Source organism: Clarias gariepinus, chromosome 25 (assembly GCF_024256425.1).
Source record: "Clarias gariepinus isolate MV-2021 ecotype Netherlands chromosome 25, CGAR_prim_01v2, whole genome shotgun sequence".
NCBI lineage: Eukaryota > Metazoa > Chordata > Actinopteri > Siluriformes > Clariidae > Clarias > Clarias gariepinus.
Window position 1 is genome coordinate 19536831 of NC_071124.1, and position 23344 is coordinate 19560174.

The 23344-nt window shown below is 39.3% G+C and overlaps 1 protein-coding gene across 3 annotated transcripts in view; it reads left to right on the plus strand.

The window, feature by feature from the left end:
- Positions 1 to 22065, plus strand: part of ncana (neurocan a) — a 107014-nt gene extending 84949 nt beyond the window's left edge. For all 3 annotated transcript variants that reach the window (XM_053486980.1, XM_053486983.1, XM_053486981.1), the window contains 6 exons: positions 12388 to 12501; positions 17481 to 17639; positions 17824 to 17906; positions 19242 to 19386; positions 20192 to 20374; positions 21279 to 22065. In XM_053486980.1, coding sequence (XP_053342955.1) covers positions 12388 to 12501; positions 17481 to 17639; positions 17824 to 17906; positions 19242 to 19386; positions 20192 to 20374; positions 21279 to 21376 — 782 coding nt within the window. In that variant the 3' untranslated portion in view covers positions 21377 to 22065. The remainder of the gene's footprint in view (positions 1 to 12387; positions 12502 to 17480; positions 17640 to 17823; positions 17907 to 19241; positions 19387 to 20191; positions 20375 to 21278) is intronic.
- The last annotated feature ends 1279 nt before the right edge of the window (positions 22066 to 23344 follow it).

Here is a 23344-nt window from a genome sequence, read left to right on the forward strand (position 1 = left end):
AGTATCCCTCTTTTAATTATATGAGTTTTTATAAAAAAAGCATTCAAAAGTGTGCTAACAAAATGTCAAGAAGGAACAACATAAGGAATGGTCTTAGAGAACAATTGCTTCACATAAATCTGGAAAGGGTTATAAAACTATTTCCAAAGAATTCGGATGTGTGTTCAATGTTCTACACTGAGAAAGATTATTCAGTGGAAAGCATTCAAGCTTCCCAGGAGCGTACGTCCCAGCACATTTACCCAAAGGTCAGACCATGCAATGCTCAAAGAAATAAAAAAATAAATGTGATACATCTCAGATCTTACAGGCCTCACTGAGCATGTTAAATGTTAAAATTCATAACAGCACAATTAGAAGAAGACTGAACAAGTATGATTTGTTGGAAATATGGGTTGCTCATGCCCAGTGTCAAGCACAACGGTGGATAGGTGAAGAGTCAAGCTTGTTTTTCAGCCACAAGACCTGGGCACGTTGCAGTCATTGAGTCCATCATAAACTCCTCTGTATACCAGAATATTTTAGAGGCAAATGTGACGCCGTCTTACAGACGGCTAAAGCTTGGTTGAAATTAGGTCATGCAACAGAACAATGATCCAAAGCACACCAGTGAATCTATATCAGAATGGTTAAAAAATAAAAGAATCAAGGTTTTGGAGCGGCCTAGTTAAAGTCCAGACCTTAACCCAATTGAAATACTGTGGCAGGGCAGACTGTGCATTACTGAATGCCCCAAAACCTCAATGAACAGAAGTAATGTTGTAAACAAATATGGACCAAAATCCAATCAGGAATCAGGAATGCTCATAAAAGTGACAAATGCGAATCCCATGTGATGCACAGAAAGAACATATTTTTTAATATATTAAACTATTGTCCAGATTATCAAAGGTTTATACCACCCCTCTCATTGTGAAAATTCATTGAAAACCATAATTAAAATTAATTATGATTCCAAATCATTCAAAATTCATTACGATCAGGCCTGATTGGGTCAGACTGTTCTGACTGAGGGGTTTATGTGATGCATTTTATTCCAGATGGCTATTATTACAGAATTATTATAATTATATACATCAGCAATTTGTCAGCTGCTAATATTTGTATTTATAAGCTAAAAAAACAAAATGTGCAGCTCACACAAAACACTTCATGTCAATGATTTGACATCATGCTTTTGTTAAATAACTGCGTGGTTTAGAAACAGTGAATATGTTGTTGCTAGAGAAACACTACCATATAAAACTGAGCATTAAACCAGTGTATATGAGCAAAAAACCTTGTTGTTTGGATTTAAGTAAACAAATACTTAAGAGGATTATTTCTGCAGTGATTAACGTATTCCACGGGTGTCAATCATTACCACTCTAACTGATGCAGCGAATAAGGAACATTGATGATGACATATCCCCTGGTCATGAAAAACTTTTTGAGAAGGATTAAATTTATTGGCCCGCATCAGGCAAAGGAAAAGAACTAAGGAGATTGCTGAAGTAACTGGAATTGGCTTAAGAACTGTCCGATATTGAAGATAGTGCTAAACCATTAACTTTGTGGACGTCGATGGCTCTCTATTAGGAAATGTGGTCAGGAAAAAGAAAATCATAAATCAGAGATCACTTAAACGCTTGATGAAGTTGCATGGAACTGTCACAACTGCCACTTTTTTTCCGATTGCTAAAGAACATAACATTTGGACTTTGGAGCAATAGAAAAAGGTCATGTGGTCTGATGAATCCAGAGAGATAGTGCGTCAAGGTAAGAAAGGAACGTATGAAGCGATGCCCCATCATACAGTACATAGTGTCCACTGTACAAGCCTCTGGAGGCAGTGTTATGATCTGGGGTTAATTCAGTTCAGGTCTAGAACAACATTATGTGGCAATATACTGATATACTGTATTCCAGGAAAAGAATGAAAGTTTGGTTCTGGAAGCATGAGGAATCATATTCACACATGAACTAGCCACCACATTGAGTCCTGAACTCAATCCCATTGAAAACCTTTGGAATGTTCTCGAGTCGTCTTTAGTAAGAAGTGGTTTGTATCTTACATCATTAGTATAAGATATAAAATGCAAATGCTTCAATCAAAGCCGAAGGTTCCGAAAAGAAATGTTAGTGTGTGTAAGAGTGAGTGACTTTTTTTTTTCTTGGCCAGTGTACGTGTGTGATTTGACATTACTGTTGTATAAAAAAGTAAACACCTTCTGATGAGCCAGACTTAGGAATTCATGAGAATTCTGGTATATAGAAGTGAAACTGAAGGAGTGTGATTTTTTTTAAAAAGGAAAAAAAAAATAGACTCGCCCACTCATGCGTGTAAATAAAAATGTATTTGAACTGACAAAAATCCGAGTGTAAACATAAGCCAATAAAAGGCCTGGGTTCTTGTACCTTGTAGCCTGGCGTGCTGAGCTCTGTTGCCTCAGGCTGTTTGTTCTGCGCCTGAAAACACTTTAGCTTTAATGTTTCGGCAAGTGCACTCATCTATTAGTAAAAAAAAATAGGCAGAGGGATCATGCCGTGGTGTCAGGTTAGGTCCAATTCACCACACTACAGCTTTTGTAGTGTCCGTCCTGCTGTCATTATAGCCGTATTAGGTCTTCATTGTAAAACTATTCATGAAGATTTCATTTTATGGAGCCGTATACACAAAGGCCACCTTGCTCAGACCTCGTAAAATTTTCTCTCTTCTAGTCTCGCTGTCGCGCGGTGACAGGTTGTGTGTGTCGTCGATGCTCCTGGCGGGGGTCCGGCACATTCAGACACTGGGCTACATGTACCACCTGGTGCTCGGGCACCCCATGTTTGACAGATTGACGGAAGGAAGACGGACCCCGGCGATGGCCTTCAGCACGGACATGTTGTTTAGAGCCTGGCACATGAAAGTGAGTGGAAGCACAGCGCTGTACTTGACAGCTTGCTAGAGAAAGGAGAGAGGTGAAGATAGAGAGGGGTAAAGCCAGCGAAGTGTTTTGACAAGCCTCACCATTCGTTTTTTCTTTTCTTTTTTTTTTAAATGTCAGTGTCATTTGTAACAGCGGCGTGTGAAGGAGAAGCAGCTTCATCAGGTCTCATGGGAAACTAGCTGACCTCAACTCTGGCCTTCTCATCAGACTCTGTTTCACTTACAGGAAGCTTAATCAAAGAGCTGGTGTGCAGTGAGCAAAAACATGTGCCCTCTCTACTAATCTTTTATTACAGTGAAACCTTGGATAGTGAGTAACTTGGTCTGTGAGTGTTTTATAAGACGAGTAAAAAATTTTAACATACTTTAACTTGATAAACGAGTGATGTCTTGAAATTTTGTAGTGCAGGTTAATTTGTTGTATTTTTACTTTAGATTTTGCTTTAATTATTTTTGGTTCATATGGATCATATGGATGTTTTTGGGTTGTTTAACAAATCATTGTTTTTTTTTCTTATGGGGAAATCAGCTTTGATATACGAGTGTTTGGGGTTACCAGCACATTTTAGGAACGCATTATGCATTATCCAAGGTTCCACTGTATAACATTTTATTATTTACAAAAATTACACATATTTCTAACATAACTCAGAATAAAAAATTCCCTATAATATGGTTTCATATCCGTCATTTGATTTCGCACTGTATCATGACATTTTTTATCTTTTTAAACTAGAAATGACATCAAGTTGAACTTCATGACTGATAGCACACCAACCAATAATCTTCCAGATTCGCCACACACAAGCTTACTGATAACTAGCTTAACATAGATCTTTTGCGGTCATGTGACTTAGGATGTCAATCACAACCATGTAGTGACATCTACACTTATTGTCTTTGGGGGTGTTTACAGATGTAGTTAAAGAACAAAGTTTCATACCATACGTGATTAATAACAATTACATGGTAAACTGTGTTTCTTCATACACAGAAAGTGATCTTGATGTCTACCATTATTGTGTTGCAGGGAACACAACTACACGATCAACAAATACCTTATCATGGCAAAGGTTACCTCTTCTTGCCTAACATTATGTTTGATTTATCATCATAACGTGTACACATAATGTGTACAAATTTGCGATTCCCCCAGGAATTGGTAGCATTTGCTAAATAATGAAGATTATCTCATTTGGGCTTCTGTTGCAAAAAAGGGAATATGATGTGCTTTATTCTCCATAAAATGATAATAACTCATACTGACTTTACAAGATTCCCAATAGATAGCTAAATATCTGTTCTGAGATTCAATCCCAAATAGTGTTAGATGAGAAGGTAGTAGACTATCTAGGATGTAGAATCCAGTGTTTCACACACAAAGTAATGATCAGAGGTTAGAGAGGGATAGTGGGACAGTGGTAAAGTGCTCGCCCTATCAGTTGGGGGCCTAGAGAAAGCTGATTGGGCGAGCTCTCTCACATCAATCACGGGGATCGGTAAGCTTACACAAGGGGAAGAAGCGGATAGTGCTGTTCACTGAGTTTGTTACGCAGCCCCTAACAGTGCATGAAAAGATGTGGTTGGCTGGCATCAAGTGGTTTAGTCCCTGGGAGTCACCTAGTGATGGATGGGAATTGGATACGACTAAAATAGGGGGAAAATGGGGCAAAATACAATAAAATAAAAATATAAAAATAAGTTGACAAAGTTATCCAATGTGTTTTCTTGCTGAAAGTGCTTCTGTGAGTTCGGTTCCTCCTTTCGTGGTCCGGGTTTTAAAAGTGGGCTTTGGCACTGGCGTCCTTTCGGCGTCCTGAAGTAGGCGGGATCACGGTGGCCAGACGTATTGACGTCATGTGCAGAGGGTCTCAAGAGAACAGTGAAGGGATTAATGAGAGCCTTTACTTCGTCCCACACGAAGGACATCAGAGAAAAGGCATCTTAATCAGAGAACTATTAATGGCTAAGGGAAGGAATTAACTTCATATAAGTTGAAGTGTAGCAATTAGGCACTTGGTCACATGGTCACGATTTCTTTATAGAAGAGGACATTACATTAGGGTTATATAATTAATTCCACAAATCTAAATAGACCTAAAATCATATCATAGAGCATTACTTACATGCCCCTGATGAAGCCTTATTTACTCGTGCACGTAGTTGACTGTTGCTGGCAGACCTGGTTGAGTCTGATCGCTTCAAAAAGAGCCAAAGTTATTCCAGAAATGCTTTTCTTCCTCACTCTTCTACCTTTGATTAATGGCACCGGGTCTCTGTAGCGGAGATATCCGCTTTAAACAGCGTCAGTCGTGACAGGAGCAGGTGGTAAATAAATAAATAAAAAAAGCTGTTTACTACTGCAAGGCTCCCTGTGTCGTAGTAATCCTAACACACACGCACACACACACACACACACACACACACAGGAGCAGATGTGACAAAACCCGTCAATCACACTTCTAAAAAATTCCGATGCTTACAGCTTCGACACAGGGAGCTTAAATGTGAATTAGCTAGGAACGGACTCGGTTGCGAATTCCGCTCATGAAATCCATCTTTCTCTTTACAGAGGGCTTCTCAGGAGGGATCCTGCGTACCGTTTCGGCATCTCAAATCAGATCGTTTTGAATATTTTCAACTGTTTTCAGGCTAACTCTTTTGCCCTTTCAGTATACTAGTACATTAGACAAAACTAGCAGAATTTCTGGACCAAAATGGACCAAATATTTTGCTGCAAAGATACATTTTAAAAATGAGTTTTTTATGTAACAACCTCAGCAGTGACCTCATTTCCCCTCTCGTCTGTTCCAACCCCTCAGCATTCAGCATCAGCAGTATATTAATCACCGGCCTGATCATCTCCCATCATCTGCACCTTTTTCTTACTGGTCCATGCCTTAAGTTAGATGTTTTTGTTGTTGTTTTTTTATACTTGAATGATTCATAGGTCACTGTGTGGCTTAACAAACAAAAGACAAAAACTTGCCAAAAATGCGAGGCTGCAGAACTACATTAAAAATAAACAAGAAAGTCTGGCTGTTCGGAAGCAAAATATAAAGAAATAACGGGTTGCTCATTCGCAGTTTTAAACTGTATTGAATGTAGTATTTATTTGGTAACATTCAGCACTAGATTATTATAGTGTCCAGTGTCCAGGAGTCATTATTCCTATACTGTACACTGAGTAAAGTGTGAATATAAATTGGCTTTATACAATATTTGTAACTAAAAATGCACAGTCTTGTTTGTTTTTTTGTTTTAGCTTTGATTACAGCACACAATGTGGTGTCCAGTTCATGTGTTAAAGTGATTCCTAAAAAAGCATTTATTATGGGTGCATCGATCATGAGCTTCCCTCCATACCCTGACACGCCCATCTCTCTGGAATAGGGTTAATCTGGATGTATCAGACCTTAGGGCGCTTGATTTCAAATCTCCATGATTTATATCTCCCTAGTTGCTTCATCTGTCTGAAATGCTGACCTCTTTATTTAGTATGCACTTCTGATGCATTTCTTCCTTTTTTTTAATTTTACTTTTACTGTTTACTTTTATTGTGCAAACAATACGGCAATACTGGTGAGTGTTCATATTTTTCTCTGAGTTTATAGAGGACTTATTGAAACAAAAAGCCGTAAAATGGGTGTTTTGTAGCTTATTGCTATCCAGTGTTCGAGAAATAATTTATTGTTAGTAATTTTATCTATTAAAAATTCCTCGGCCTCTCAGTGTAGACTCTAAACGGTAAGCTTCGGTAAAAGTGGAATTTTATAGGGTTTTATTGGTTTGTAACCTGCCGCATTAATTCGGAACTCATTTATTGGGATTGGCTCACAGATGTGCGTTTATTGAGGATTTCACAGCTTCACAGCTTCAAATGAGATTTTAGAACTAAAACTTTTTTTTTTTTAGATTATACAGATACAGTATGTTATGAGATGATAATTTTCATGCCCATTCCACCTGGAAATCATAGAATTATTCAATGTAAAACTAATCCTGTCCAAATAGAGGTTTGGTTAATCCCACATCTGGCCAGGGTTTGACCTGAATCAACAATATCACCTTGTTATCGAAGACATTACGTTAAATGATGTTGAAAATGCTTTTTTCTCTATTTTTGCGCTCTGGAAGATTCCAAGTTCCCTCTGTGTCAAGGTTCTAATATAATATGACAGCGTCGCGTGCTCCAGTAAACATTTCACCATGCTGCTCACACACCCTGACAGTCTAATTCCAGCAACGAGAGCGCGTATTAGGAAAATCGTACCTGCTGCTCTAATCTCTTCGCTCATAGCAGGGAACGTTCCAGAGGGCCATCATATTTAGAGAGTTAATCTATAGTGGCGCTCTGGGACACACAAATAATAGGTACTAATCAAGAGTGTGGTCTAGCTGACGTGAAATCGCTTGCTCAGTAGACTGAGAAGGGCACTGAAGACCTCTTTGCTTAATCTAACCCTCTTTTAGAGCTGCGCTTCAGCATATTTGCAGAAACAGTGATGAGGCACAGCGTGAGAGATCATCGGCGCGCTATTAAAAAGACGGCTGTTTGCGCTGGGAGTCGTTTTTGGGTTAGAACGCACTCGAGTGCAAAGAAAAAAATTGCATTCGCTGTGAATTTAGAATGAAAAAAGGGGGAAATGTGTTTCTAACTTATAATTTATTTATATTAAAAAAAATGTTAAAAATCACTTTAAAATGGGTCTCACAGGTCCAGAGGTGATCTCGAACAAGAATACATCCTGAGGCAAAACAGCTTCATACACACAGTGTTTAATCAAATCAAATCAACATCTATTTATATAGCACTTTACAGCGACCTAAGTTGAACCAAAGTGCTTCACAGCACTAAAAATGACAATAAAGTGGCAATAAAAATAGAAATAAAAAATACAAAAACTAAATAAAACATAAATATAAATAAAAAAATGAAAACATAATAATAATAATAATAATAATAATAATAATGAATAAAACAAAATGATAAAAAAACAAAAAGAGTCTCTGTTTGCACATTTACACTAAAAACAATGTTTCTTTGTACCGTAGACTGTATACAGTACATGGTCATGACCCTCCCATATTTGTCCAGGTGAGTTTTTTGACCTGTGTTTTGTGAAACTTTTATTTTGAAGCTTGTTCTCCAGCACATGCTACATTAGTCACATGGTTTAACGACACTCACCTGAACTTCGTTTAGTTAATTAGCTTGTTTGTATCTAGTGCTTGTTTGAGTTGGTTCTTTTGTCTTGTTGTTGAAATCGCCAACATACTTAAATATGCACACTTTTATAAGGAGGATGTAATTTTATCTTATGAGCAATAGAAAAAAATCACATACACATACCTTCATACAGTTGTCATGAATGGAAAATTCAGCTATGGAGCCCAAAAAATATATATTTATGTTGTACCCTGCTATAAACCTTTATTTCTCGGAATTTGGGGCTGCACTTTGATTTTTACATTTATAATGTAATGTTATTCATGGCACCTTTCACCTCTGCCCCTGCAGAGTGCCTAATTTTTTTTCAATTTAGAATAGAAAAAAAAATAGCTTGAACCAAACCGAGGTTATCACCGTGGCCTCATGTTCTCCCAATGCTTGGTGGGTTTCCTCCTGGTACTCCAGTTTCCTCCCGAAGACATGCAGATTTGGCTAATTGGCATGCCCGTAGTGTGTACGCCCTGCGATGCCTGCACCACCATGCCAGGATGTTCCCTGCCTTGTACCCAAAGTCTCCTGGGATAGACTCCAGGCCCTTGTGACCCTATACAGGATAAGTGGTATTAAAGTTTTGCCGTGACCCTGTCAGGCTCCAGACGTGATCAGTGAATGAGTTCTGATAGATATTTAAAAAGTTATCCATGACAGCAAGACAGCATTGGTCAGTGATCAATTAAAAAAATGCTTATATGAAAGTCCTGCTGCTGCCACACAGGCAGACTAATACTTCCTGGATTCTACTTTCTTTTATTTCCCCGTTTTTTAAGCAATTTTGTAAGGACTTTCCAGTGTCAGTGCTTTGTATTAAAGTTTTCAGCTTTGCATTATGGTATAGAGGTCTATGTGCTTGTTATTGGCGGGAAAAGTACACATAACAAGCTTCTTTTTTTTTGTAAAAAAGCAAAAATTTCCTAATTTAAGAAAAGAAATTTGTGCTTGGAAACGAACCAAGTTGATGTGTAGGCATTCTGTTACACAACATGTTATGGTGAACTGATTTTTTATTACATTTTTTTAAGGAAATGTAGTTCTTTAATTAATAAATTATTTTTAATTGTTTGCAAATTGTCAGGGTATTTAACGACTAAAAATGTTTAAGATGAACACACACCACTCATAATCCCTTCTCCCATAATCACTTCTCATTGGATGGATAAATTAAAACATGGCTGGAGTTCTAAAGAATGAACTCTTACGAAGCCGTCGCCAAGGCTGAATCAGGACCGTAAGCCGCCAAGACGGAAAGACTACACGAGCGAAAAACAGCTGACGTTCAGTTGAGGAAGCTTTTTAATGTTAACTTCTACATCAGTACAATTCAGTGATACGTCTTGTTCAAAAGTTTTAAAAGATCAGTGCAAGACTGGGAATATCGCTGCTTTGGGAGGATTTGAAGATGTTATTCCTAACCAAGAGCTTCTTTTAAAGCTGATATTCTTTAAGAATTTGGAATACATGGACAGAAATGTGACGTTTTCCTGCATTTTTTTTCTATGCTTCAGCATTAAAAAAAATCTTTTTAGCATCTCGGTGTTTTTCAGGCACAGTGGCAAGAGGATGAGAGATGTTTTTCTTTTAAATCAACACTGCTAATTTCTCAAAGGTGTGTTAATGTTTGCCTCGAGATGAACTGGAGTTTGATCCAGAGTGGATGGGTTTGGGATCTACAACTGCCATGACTGAAAAAGAAATGACTGACCATACTGTGGATGGATGAATGATTGAATATAAGTAGACTAGTCAGTACCTAAAGTACTAATTATGTACCAATCAGCCATAACATTACAACACAAAACTGCATTCACGATATTATGAATGCTGTCCCTTGTGCCACTGGGGCAGCTCTGGACAATCGGGGCATGACTTCCTGGGGAGTGATGTGGTGTCTAACACCAGGTTGTTGGCGAAGTATCCTTTAGGTGCTACAGATTATATCTTGGGGATTTCATGGGTCTGACTTGTTCATCCTGTGGGTGTTTGATAAAATTATGATCTGGAGCGTTTGCAGGCTGGGTCTGCAGCCTTAGGCTCTTTGCCTGCTTGTTCCCTGTGTGGTGAGCTGTGGTGCACTGGGTGTTTCTGTGCCTCTTTCTTTCTATATAACTGATAATTATGTAATTAAATTAATGTTATGTTGTGGTAATATTATGGCTGATCGTTGTACAGTATAGTGTTGTGGCGGCATGGAGGCTTAATGGTTAGAATTGTCGCCTTGCACCTCCAGGGTCTGGGTTCGATTCCCAGCCAGGATCTGATTGACGTTCCCAAATTGCCCGTAGTGAGTGTGTGAGTGTGTGTATGTGTGTGCCCCATGATGGATTGGCACCCTGTCCATGGTGTAACCCGCCTCATGCTCTAAGTCTCCTGGGATAGGCTCCAGGCCCCCCGCAACCCTGAATACACAATAAAGTGGTATAGACGATGAGTAAGTGAGTTATGTTGTGTTAATAGTATGGCTGATTGTTGTAGTGTTGTGGCGGCATGGAGGCTTAGTGGTTAGTCTTCTTGCACACCTAGGTCTTGGGTTTGATTCCTGCGTCGGGTCTGTTTGCATGGAGTTTGCGAGTACTCCCTGTGCTTGGTGGGTTTCCTCCGGGTACTCTGCTTTCCTCTCACAGTCCAAAGAAATGCGGTTTTCTGGAGATCCTAACCTAGGTCGTACAAATGGGAATAAATACAATGGTGACCATTGGCCTCCACGATCTATTGTTGTACTACAGAGATTCCTAGATGGATGGATGGATGGATAGTGTTACATGTAGTGTTGCACTGAGGACTCTTATCTCAATTTCCTATGACTAATTATTTCAGTAATATCCAGCTCTTGTTGTTGTTGTTGTTGTTTTATAGCTCCATTTAACAGAGTTTTAACCTCTCTCATCGTGATTGGCAGTAGACCAATAAATGCTATAAATCTGTCCTTCTGCTCCGAGCTTCTGGGAAGTCACTGTATACACTTTGCTAACGGCCGGCAGTCTGTTAAAGCGATGGATGCAAGAAGCTCATAAATTCCGTAGTGGGGTGAGTTGTTTTGCTAGAGCCTGTAGCATTAGTGCAATGAAGCTCTATCCTAGTCATTCTCATACCCGCCAATAATGTGATAAATTATCTGCCCCCTGCAGGAATTGCCATCGTCTTAAACAACAGCAGATTCGTCTTAGTAGAAGGTCCTCACAAGGATGCAAACATGCCTGTGTGTGGTTTTTTTTTTGTGTGTGTGGTTGCGATTCTGTTTTTTTTTTTTTTTACTACTTTTTTGCCCTAAACAACTAATAAATGATTGTTTTGAATGTAATAAGGCATTACTAGCATTATTATACCCTTTCAACACCAGTGATTAAGACGTGAAGCGTAACTAAAGGAGCGTTTGTGCATTATGGGCTTCACAAAGGCTCACTGTCTGTGTTGGCATTCACTTCGACTTGCTTTGTAATTAAAGTGTCTTCAGGCGAAACACTACGACAGTTTAAACACGCTCGCAGAAGGCTATTATGCGACATATCCATGCAGCAGAAAGCACCATCGCCAACATAATTGCCTTGGAACTGTACTGGGGAATTAATTAATGCACTGATTCAATCTGGGTACAGGTGTAAATTCTGGCTATAAGTTTAATTAAAATGCTTCTTTAGGCTAAAATGTCAATTAGGACAAAGCATCCTGGTTTTGTGACTTTTTCTTCTTCTTTTTTGGCTTTTTTACATTATTTCTTGGGTGGGTTTTTTTCCCTCTCCTTGAAAAGCAGTATAGTTCCTCCAGGTGTATGGGGTATATTATTATTATTATTATTATTATTATTATTATTGTTTACATGAGTATATAGGGTTTAATAACTCTGCAGCATGTTAATTATAATGATACCGTACATTTGCAATTACGAGGGGGATTCAAGAGTATCTGGATGAAAGGTTGTCTTAATTAACTAAAAAAAACATAAAAAACGATGTAATGAAATTAATATTCAGTTTCCGGAGGTCGTCTCCTATCCTCTAAACCGCTACATAAAAATGCTGGATGGATGAAAGAATGGTGATGAAGGCAGTAATAGTCAAGAAGTCTTCATCTGTATAAGAAGCCAGAGAAAATCTAAAAGTTGTGGTTCTGTTTCTGATCCAGTTAAAACATCCTGTATATGCAGCTTGGTTTTATTGTTTGTTTCTTGCTTGGTCTCACAGGATCCGAGCATCGCTTCTGTCCTCTCATTATGCCCCACACTAACACTAACACTTCTGGTTCCTTGTAGATGTAGACGACTGTTTGTCAAACCCATGTGAGAACGGAGGAACCTGCATCGATAAAGTGGACTCCTTCATCTGCCTGTGTTTGCCCAGCTACAGTGGAGACATGTGTGAGAAAGGTAAACGAAGCAGAATAACTCCTCTTTAAACACACTCACACAAACTGGTGTAGTCATAGGCACAAGCAAGCACCGCGGAGATCCCATTATGTGTATGCAAATGACAAAATGTGCGTCTTTTCTTGGTTAAGAAGCTCCCTGAATGGAATCTGTTGTATGATTCATTCGCTTGCTATACCGTGTATACTGTACTGGGTCCCCGGAGGCCTGGAGCCTATCCCAGAACACTTTGGGTGGGGGGCGGGGCGGGGGGGGATGGGGGGGGGACTCCCTGGACCTTTCGCAGGGCCAATTTGGAAACGCTGATTAGCCTACTCTGCATGTCTTTGGACTATGAAAGAAAACCTACCAAGCACAGGGGAACATGCAAACACCACACACAGACTGAGCAGGACTCGAACCCTCCACCTTGTCCAGTGTGAGACAACGGTGCTAACAACATCCCAGGTGCCACCCTGGTGTATGACGTACGTATGATATGTGGAAGGAAATGAGAGAACTGAACTGGCTGGTGGCTGAATAAAAATGTGGAATAATAATAATAATAATAATAATAATAATAATAATAATATAAGCAAAAGGGATTTTGTCTGGATGACTGCGAAAAAATCTTTCTCCTGACCAAACATTCATTTTTTAAATCGTTACCTGCTTTTCACTATTAAATGATATTATTTACTTTAAAATTATTTGAGTTTTATTTTATTATGGACTTATTTTTCAGATCTTTTGTTGTTTAATTTAATTAATGGAAATGACAGGTCAGTATTTAATTCATCATTGATTCAAGCATTTAAAATTATTAAGCCCTTTGTTTATTTATTTATTAATTGATTAATTGATTTTTGCATCTTCTGCAGCAGTGTATTAGAGACTAGACTAGATTAGAGACATGGCGACAGTGTTGTATTAGAGATAGGGCAAGATTAGAGACACGATGACAGCGTTGATTTAGAGGCTAGACTAGCTTAGAGGCACGACGATAGCATTGTATTAGAGACTAGACCAGATTAGAGACACCACACTAGCATTGTATTAGAGACTAAACAAGATTAGAGACACCACGACAGCGTTGAATTTGAGATTAGACAAGATTAGAGACATGACGACAGCATTGTTATTAGAGACTAGACTAGATTAGAAACATGATGATAGTGTTGTTTCAGAGACAAGGCAAGATTAGAGACATGACGACAAGGTTGTATTAGAGACTAGACTAGATTAGAGACACCACGACAGCATTGTTATAGAGACATGATGAGAGCATTGTATTTGAGACATGCCGACAGCGTTGTATTAGAGACATGACGACAGCGTTGTTATAGAGACATGACGACAGTGTTGTATTAGAGACATGATTACAGCATTGTATTAGAGACATGACAGCGTTGTATTAGAGACATGATGACAGTGTTGTATTAGAGACTAGACTAGATTAGAGACATGACAGCATTGTATTAGAGACATGATGACAGTGTTGTAGTAGAGACTAGACTAGATTAGAGACACCACGACGGCATTGTATTAGAAACTAGACAAGATTAGAGACATAACAACAGCGTTGTATTAGAGACTAGACAAGATTAGAGACACCACGACAGCATTGTATTAGAGACATGACGACAGCGTTGTATTAGAGACATGACGACAGCGTTGTATTAGAGACATGATGACAGTGTTGTATTAGAGACTAGACAAGATTAGAGACACCACGACAGCATTGTATTAGAAACTAGACAAGATTAGAGACATAACGACAGCGTTGTATTAGAGACTAGACAAGATTAGAGACACCACGACAGCATTGTATTAGAGACATGACGACAGCGTTGTATTAGAGACATGACGACAGCGTTGTATTAGAGACATGACGACAGCGTTGTATTAGAGACATGACGACAGCGTTGTATTAGAGACTAGACTAGAATAGAGACACCACGACAGCATTGTATTAGAGACATGACGACAGCGTTGTATTAGAGACATGACGACAGCGTTGTATTAGAGACATGACGACAGCGTTGTATTAGAGACTAGACTAGAATAGAGACACCACGACAGCATTGTATTAGAGACATGACGACACCGTTGTATTAGAGACATGATGACAGCGTTGTATTAGAGACTAGACTAGATTAGAGACACCACGACAGCATTGTATTTGAGACTAGACGAGATTAGAGACATGACGACAGCGTTGTATTAGGGACTCGACTAGAGACATGACATAGAGGCAGCATTTAAATTTTTATTAGGTACTTTTAGTAGTTTTTTATACATCCAAGCTACAGTGTTCAGAACAGACTAGTAGAAAACCAACATTATAAGATTAACAAACCGAAAAAAAATTGCTGCATAAAATACAAAAGAAAAAAAAACAGCACCGATTTCCCTCCACTGCCCCTAGTGGTCTGGATTGCTTTTCTTACCAAAAAACTTTTGCTGCCTTTTGTTTCGATTTACATTCTGACTTAATTGCATAGCTCGAAGCGTTTGATTGTTTTCTCAAATGCAGCACACTCAGAACTCTTTCATTTTGCCTAATGCTGTTTTGTGCACCTCTGGGCCACCGCACTTAACAGCACCTCGCATAGGAGTCAATAGGGTTGACGCACAGCAATGCATTATCTGGAATTTTAATGCTCGTTCTCTGCATTATGAAAACATTTCTGGGATAGTATTAGAGCGTTCGCTAGGGTCGTGGCTGTCGTGGAGCTGGCTGACTCTGTAGCCTGCGTGACATTCATCTCCACTCCCCGCAGTCCACACCGCCATTAATCTCAACAGCTTTACACTCTCGCAACAATTCACCCCGTTCGCCCTCGAGTCCTCAGGCGCAATACATACACACATATACATACTGTACTGTATATATATTTATGCACAAGCCTACACACACACAAACAGACTAATGATGATTTATGAATTCTAATAATGCAGACGCTGGAGGACAGAATAAAGATGATGTAATGATGATAGCAGGGGAGAGTCGCCACGGCTGTTTGACGGAGATCACACACAAGGACGCTGTCTTATGATATTAAGTTTTACAACTTATCTCTATAAACTGCTCTTTGTAGCAATAAAGAGGACTATAATGCATTACAACCCACATCTCAAAGCAGTGTTTATTAATTCTCTATGACAGCAGGTTATAATAATGCTAACATTGTAATGTTATGATTTCTGTGGATGGTTCCGTCTACATGCCGTCTGGCACATCGGGCGACGCATATACTGTACGTCTGACAGTTATCATTCACATGGTCGAGTTGTCAGCTTTTTTTTGTAAGGAGTCTCCAGTGTCAGTTCCTTAAGGTGATTTAAAAAACGAAACACACTGCTAATCCAACGTTAGGGCTTCACACCGGGTGCCATCACACCGCCGCCTCACACTTTATTCCTTCGCTAATTCCATTCGCATTTTAGATTTTTACTCTTAAACTAATGAGACTCAAATAGTGACCAGGGAGTTCACTGAAGTAAATTAGCGTGAACTGCATCAGGGTGGTGAAGCGGAATTATGCAGAGCTTCATTAGAATTCGCAGCGTGCCGTCGTACTGATGGGGTCTTAATTAGCACTCTGTGCTCTTCTAATCGCAGGTCCCTCATTGCACTCATATGGTGTGTGCCAGAAAGCAGCTAGCCGAGTGTTATCGTTTGACGCGCGTACAGTATTCCACTCTGTCACATATACACACACACACACACACTCACACGGAATTTGACATGTAAAAACATTCCGTCCTGTTGTAACTCTTTTTAAGGTGTCATGCTGTAACTGGGTTAACGTGATGGATTACAAAAGCGCAGCAAAGTAAGCGGAATATGATGGAACTGCATTTTTGTCAATGGCAATCCTATTAGCCCCGTTGCGTGACTGATCGATGTCAGCACATTTACAAGTAGATTTATTGCTTGGACAGTGCAGAACACGGATATTAAAAACGGCGCTAGAACTTCGCTCGGATGTTTTAAAAAGTTCCTGACTTGACAGAAATATTTTATAATGCCCCTAGGTCAGTGACATTTGGAAATGGTCTATGTCTTTGGAAGCGGGATCTATAGGTACCGTGTCCTGGAACTTTCGCAATAGAAAACGGAAACTTTTATTATTTGGCACAAATCCAATATTCAGTAAAACATACAGTAGCAGTGGTTAGGAGTTGAAATGAGAAAGGAACTTGGAGAGGAACTGGGTGCAATAAGGAACCCTTCTGGATGACAACAGATTATGGGGGTATAAATCATAACCGTAAACAGGTGAAGAGGAGTAAAGGCAAATGATACTATTGATACGAGTGAAAGATTGAGTATGCTGTGAAAAGTATTTCATAAAATGGAGGAAGCCACCGAGTGGTGCAGCGGTAAAGAGCTCACCCTATCCTCCGGAGATTGCAAGTTTAAATCACGAGATGATGTAACGTCTGGTAGCCGGAAGTTTAGAGGGAGCTCATTGGGATGGGAGGCACTCTAGGGAGGCACTCGCATCAATCACGGCTCTGGCTCTCGCAAGTGGAAGGAGCGGATAGCGCTATCCTCTGCGTGTGTTATGCCGCTCCAAATAGTGTATTAGCAAGCAGTTCGAAAAGTTAGGGTTGGCTGGCATCACGTTCCTCAGAGGAAGAACTTGATGAGGAAGTGCCCTAATAACGGATGGGAATTGGTCGCAACTAAATTAGGGATAAGATGAGATAAAAAATAAATAAAGAAAATGGATAAAGATAAGGGAAATCAATACGAAAAGGTGGCGGTAACACAACATAATGGATGCCAAAACACGAAAAAGAAGACAAGACTATTGGTACAAAGTAGGGACAGAAATCACCCGATACAATATCATCATGATACCTACTGTAGGTACAGAATCCTAGTTTAGAACAACGGCACCATTGTACCACCTCAAATGCACTCTTGTCACTGACACTGGTCTAGATTGTTCTAATGAATCTTAAAATCTCTCTTTGTCTCTCCACAGACACTGAAGGCTGTGACCACGGCTGGAAGAAGTTCCACGGTCACTGCTACAAACTTTTCACCCGCCGTCACACCTGGGAGGACGCCGAGAAGGACTGCAGGGAGCTCAGCGGCCATCTGACCAGCATCACCTCCGGCATGGAGCAGGACTTCCTCAACGGTGAGTCGGTCCAGAAAGCACTCAACTCCTGCTTTGAGTTTTTTTTGCAATGCTGATTTAACAAATTGAATGTCATGTCTCTGAAGCTAGCATGTCTTTGGGTACAGACTGCAGATTTTGCCAGCAAGTGTCATAAGTGATTCTGTTCTTCATGGTGATTAACATGTGGTTCTCCATCTGGCAGGCCTGGGCCATGATAATGTGTGGATTGGGCTGAATGACAGAACAGTGGAGGACGATTTCCAGTGGACTGACAACATGGACCTGGTGAGTGCTGCCTGAACGATGATAACATGTCAGATTTTACCATTTGTTGTGTTTTTTTTATGCACATTCAAACTAATCAGAATAGATTTTTTTTAAATAAATGTTCTAACCAATCAAACTCTGACTTGTCCATGCACATTCTAAGTATCAAATCAGATTTGTCCATGCATGGTCCAACTAATCAGAATCAGATTTTTTACATGCATATTCGAACTAATCAGAATTGATTTTCTCCACACATATCCTACCAACCAGATTCACATTTTTTGCATATTCTAACCAGAATCAGATTGTGCATTCTAATCAATCTGAATCAGATTTTTCCATGCACACTTCGAATCATTTGGAATTCATTTTGTTCTACATGTAAGAATCAGATTTTTTTTGGCACATAAAAAACATTCAGAATCCAGTTTTTCTGCATACATTGAACCAATGAATCAATTCAGACTAATCAGTCAGAATCTGATTTTTTCATGCATATTGTAATCAGGAAGAATCTGATTTTTTTTCATGCGCACCCTAAACAATCAGAATCTGCTTTTCCCATGCACATTTAAAACTTATCTGAATTGTTTTTATGCACGTTCTAACCAACGAAACCAATGACTTATCCATGCACATTTTAAGTAATCAAATCAGATTTTCTCATGCACTTTCTAACTACCAAGGATTGAGGTTTTTTTTTTCACATACAAATTCTAGCCAGATTATCAAAATCAGATCATTCGATTGACATTGGAACCAGAATCAGTTTTTTCCATGCACATTCAGATTTGTCCACATACATTCTAACTGATCAGAATCAGATTATTCTGCACACATTCTAACTAACAAGAACTGTTTTTCCCCCACATACATTCCACACTCCCTCTACTTTTCCATGCACACTCAAACCAATCAGGATTTGATCTTTTCATGCTCACTGTGACTGAAGTAAAATCTTTTCATTCAGAGCAAACAAATTCTAATTTTTTTTCTCGCTCTTTATTCCTCATGGCGAAGACTGACAACTGCCTTTGTTTGCATTGGTTTATGGTCTAGTCCTGTCTATAATCCGGTCCTATTATTAGTTTGTTTCCTGCTTGTGTTCATCTGCGCTGTGTTCAAGTTCAAGCTTGAGTTTCCTAGTTTTGACACTAAATACAGACTATCCTTAACATCACCTGCCATGAATTCTTAGATTCCCCCGAATACCTTATGAGCTTTAACTGTATTTATTCACTTACAGCTTATCTCTCACTGCCTGTTACTCTGACCAATCACAGTCTGATTTTATTTTTTTAACTCTGTCCAGTCACGGTGCATTCCGTCTGTGTCTCTGTGTTCTAACAGGTATACGAGAACTGGCGCGAGAACCAGCCGGATAATTTCTTTGCAGGTGGGGAAGATTGTGTAGTGATGATCTCTCGAGAGGACGGCAAGTGGAACGATGTGCCTTGTAACTACAACCTGCCCTACATCTGCAAGAAGGGCACAGGTGAGACAGAGTCTGATCATGCTGAACTAGTTTCTTCTTAAAAGTTCCACTGGGACGGTACTATGTATACAGTATTTGGAACAAACAGTAAACCTCAACTTTCCCTGTGTGCTTACTGTACAATACTTTTGTCAAATACTAGTTTGTTTGTTTTTTTCCTTGAACCCGACGTTTAATAGAATACGAGCTCAACTGCTGTTTCATCAAAGCAGAGGATGAAGTTGTTTTACGGAACATATTGCGAGGTTTAAAGGATCATGCACAGGAAGCTTTAAGCGCAGTCGATTTGTGAAACTGCTGCCAAAAATATGTTGCTTATAAATCGATTTAAATGTCTCATATACTCTTCAGTTAAAGTTATACTTAAGTTAAACAATAAAGGTGCACTAACACAGGCAGAAATGCATCATGCAAAAAAATCATGTTCATTTTCGAGTTTAAGAAAAAACATCTTTGTACGATATATAATAATTTTTTGTTTTGTTTTTCATTTTTACAACCTTATATCTTTGCATTATTTTTTAAATTAGAATGAAAAAGAGTTTTGGGAGTTTTAAAAGATTTGTAAGAAAGCCTAGCAAACTGACTCCTGTTCTGTTCTTTCATTTGAATGTTTGATAAAACATATTCATAAACATACATACACATATTAAATATAAATATACACATCTAAATATAATACACACATTCTTATATTGTAATCTGCAAATTTCTAACCTTAATTATTGTGCAACTCTAATTACAGATAAATTCGATTAAAGGGAATTAAATGTGTCTATCTGTGTGTTGATGTCTTTATCCTCAGTGATGTGTGGGACTCCTCCTTCTGTGAGAAACACGTATCTCGTGGGTCGGAGACGGGCGCACTACGACATCCACTCGGTGGTGCGCTACCAGTGTGCCGACGGCTTCTTCCAGAGACACGTCCCGACGGTGCGCTGCCGACCCAACGGCACCTGGGAGAGGCCTAAGATCGTCTGCACCAAGTGTGAGTACCACCGAGGAGATATGGTGTAAACGTGGGTGTTTTTATGCTGGCACGGGCACGATCAAATCTGACATAGGAGGCAAATGGAACACCTAACCCTTCAAAATCACCTGACTTTCAGAAGCTGCCTCGCAAAAGAGACGCACCTGTCTGTAGGAACTGTATACACAATCGTTCACAAACACGGCTTGCACATTCCAGGAGCTGAGCCATGAGTTAATTACCTCGCTCCGAACCATTTCAAAATGTTTGTGCCTTTAAAGGAATTCCTGGGAGGCCAGGGTTCCAAACAGTCCATTATGGCTCCGCTGTACTGAAAAAAACTTTCTACCTCGATGATAAGTGTGTAAGTGTAGCAGGAGGTTATATAGAAAAATAAAGGGAGTTTTTACCTTAATTACTGTTCTGTTATTCCGCACGATCAAAAGCATCTGGACAAAGGATTAGGCTTATTTCATTTATATTATTGTTGGTCAGTGAAAATAATCTGGAAAATAAGGAGAGTGAGAGCATGTTGTGATTAAAAGATTAATATTAGATTAATAAAGATTTGTTCGGCTTCGAACTAAAATGTCTTGCCGTAATCTAACAGTACTGTGAGAAGGCATTTACAGAAGATCGTGTTCGGAACCTGACAGCCGTATTATTCAGTAATAAATATGTACTTGTCAATTCGTCGTGTAATATTTCTTGAGCAAGAACTTTTATTGGTAACATGTTCTATAAAATGTCACGAGCACTTAGACAGGTAATGGTCCCCTCCTGAAACTCTATTCAGTTTCTTTACTCTACTGCACACTGTTACTTGTCGAAACGATTTATCTTATAAAACTCATCATATTTTCTCCCTCTCTCTCTCTCTCTCTCTCTCTCTCTCTCTCGCTCTCTTTCTCGCCCACCCCAGCACGGAGGTCTCACCGTTACCGTCGGCAACATCACAGATATCACCACGAGCACCGGCGACACCGCAGACACGGTTCCGGCCACAGGGGGCGGGACTAGAGCTGTCACTCATCGCCCACAGGTCCCTATGTGACATCACTTCCTTTGATGGAAGCGAGAGGGCCTTCAAGGACAGAAATGGTCATGCCTTTTATTTCCCCCAGCTTTCACACTTTCTCTTTTGTCCTGCAGTCGTTCTCTTCCTTCAAAGAATGTCTCTCGATGCATCCTTTCCTCTGTACGTGATTTAGTTTTCACGGTGTTCATTTCCGTCTCGTTTGAAAAAAAAAAAAAAAAAAAAAAGCAACGCGAGTCTTCTAGCATCGCCGTTAATATACAACCTAGTCATGGGCGTGTACTAAGGTTCCTGTTCGCAGGTCACGTTCTCCTAAGTAAGTCGTTAACCTGGGTGTGTGAGGCAGGGTGATGCATCTGTATTAATTATTGTATTGTAGGGGCAGAAAGTTTGATCAGCGTTCTCGATATCAACCTTGTAGTACCATAAAAGAGTTCTGTAATGAAATGTCATCCAAACATCCCAAAAATTACTGTAATACATCAACATCAATAATCAGTTCATGTTATGGCACAATAAAGGATTTTTGTCTTTATTCATAATTTTTAATAATAACAAAAAAAAAATGTTTCAAATGTGTAAGGTTGAAAAGGAAGAAGAAAAGCGAAAAGAAAAAATCCTGGAAAACTCTGAGCATCATGATGTTTCAAAAAGTTTACTTTTATCACTTTCTTTTTTTAATAACAGCCCCAAAACAGATGGAGAAGTGTAAATTCAATAAATTACAAAGAAAAATAAATAAATAGACAGAAAGGAACCGCTATTAATAAACAACTTCAGGTTTCTCATTTGCACTCACAGTATTTAGCACTTCTTCTTTCACCTGCAAAGTTAAATAAAAAGTTGTTTGGATAAAAACTAAGAATTCCGTGAACACATCGTATCTCTGCACTTATTTTACGGCTTTCATCTTTATTTTATGGTTAAAAGTGTTGAAATGATTAGCAATGTTTGTTTATTTGCTATAAGGTGCTGGAACCGACTGCTTACCAGGAATTAGCGAATGATCGTATTACTGTAGATGGCGATTAAAACGTACGAAATGCACAAAAAATACACATTAAAATCCTGAACTCTGAGAGCACTCAGACGTTTGGACTAGAAACTAGTCGAGGTTAACTTTCCTGTTAACATATAGAGAGGAAATAAGACTCAAACATTAGCTGTTTGCTTCCCGAGTGTTCATGCTAGCTAGCTAACCAGCTTGCCATTCCTTAATACAGTCTAATATTTTGAATTGGCTACTATAGGCTAGCTAGTGGATTCATGATTTGTCCATCACCTGTACAATGGGGAAACTGTACTGTATATATTTATCTCAAATAGTCTTGACAAGGAAAATCTTTTTCCGTTTGACTCTGGAGCTGTGCGGATAATTTAGTGAATTGACTTCAGTAGTCAATGCTTATAGTCAACATTTGCATGTGACACCAACATCATGGGACTAGCGATAGTCCCGGGGAGTGGACAACAGTAGGTTCGTGCCCATCTCAGGTGTTGGCATGTGTACTGGTATCATTAGGACTAATATAATTTCAGCCATTTTAAACCCAGAATCATTGTGTCATTGTATTGAGTTGGGTGGAGATAGGGGGTTGAGTCATTTTGCTGTTATCTGTGATGGTATTTCTTATCTGTACACCTTTCAGTGGTCATACACTATTAAATTAGAGGGCTTGGTGGAGTGTATACATCTGAGGTAAGGCAAGGTAAATTTTGTCTACCTACTATACACCAATCAGCCATAATATTAACCCGACATAACATTAACAGGTTACCCTTGATGATCAGTTATATCCCAGTAAACTTGTGGCAGGATCGTGGGCACTCAAGGCTTACCCGTGCCCGTGGGGCGCAAAGGCCAGCCGTCTGGTCTGATCCGACAGAAAACCCATTGTAGAACAAATCTGTGGGAAAAGTCAATGTTGGCCATGATAGAAAGGCACCGGTGC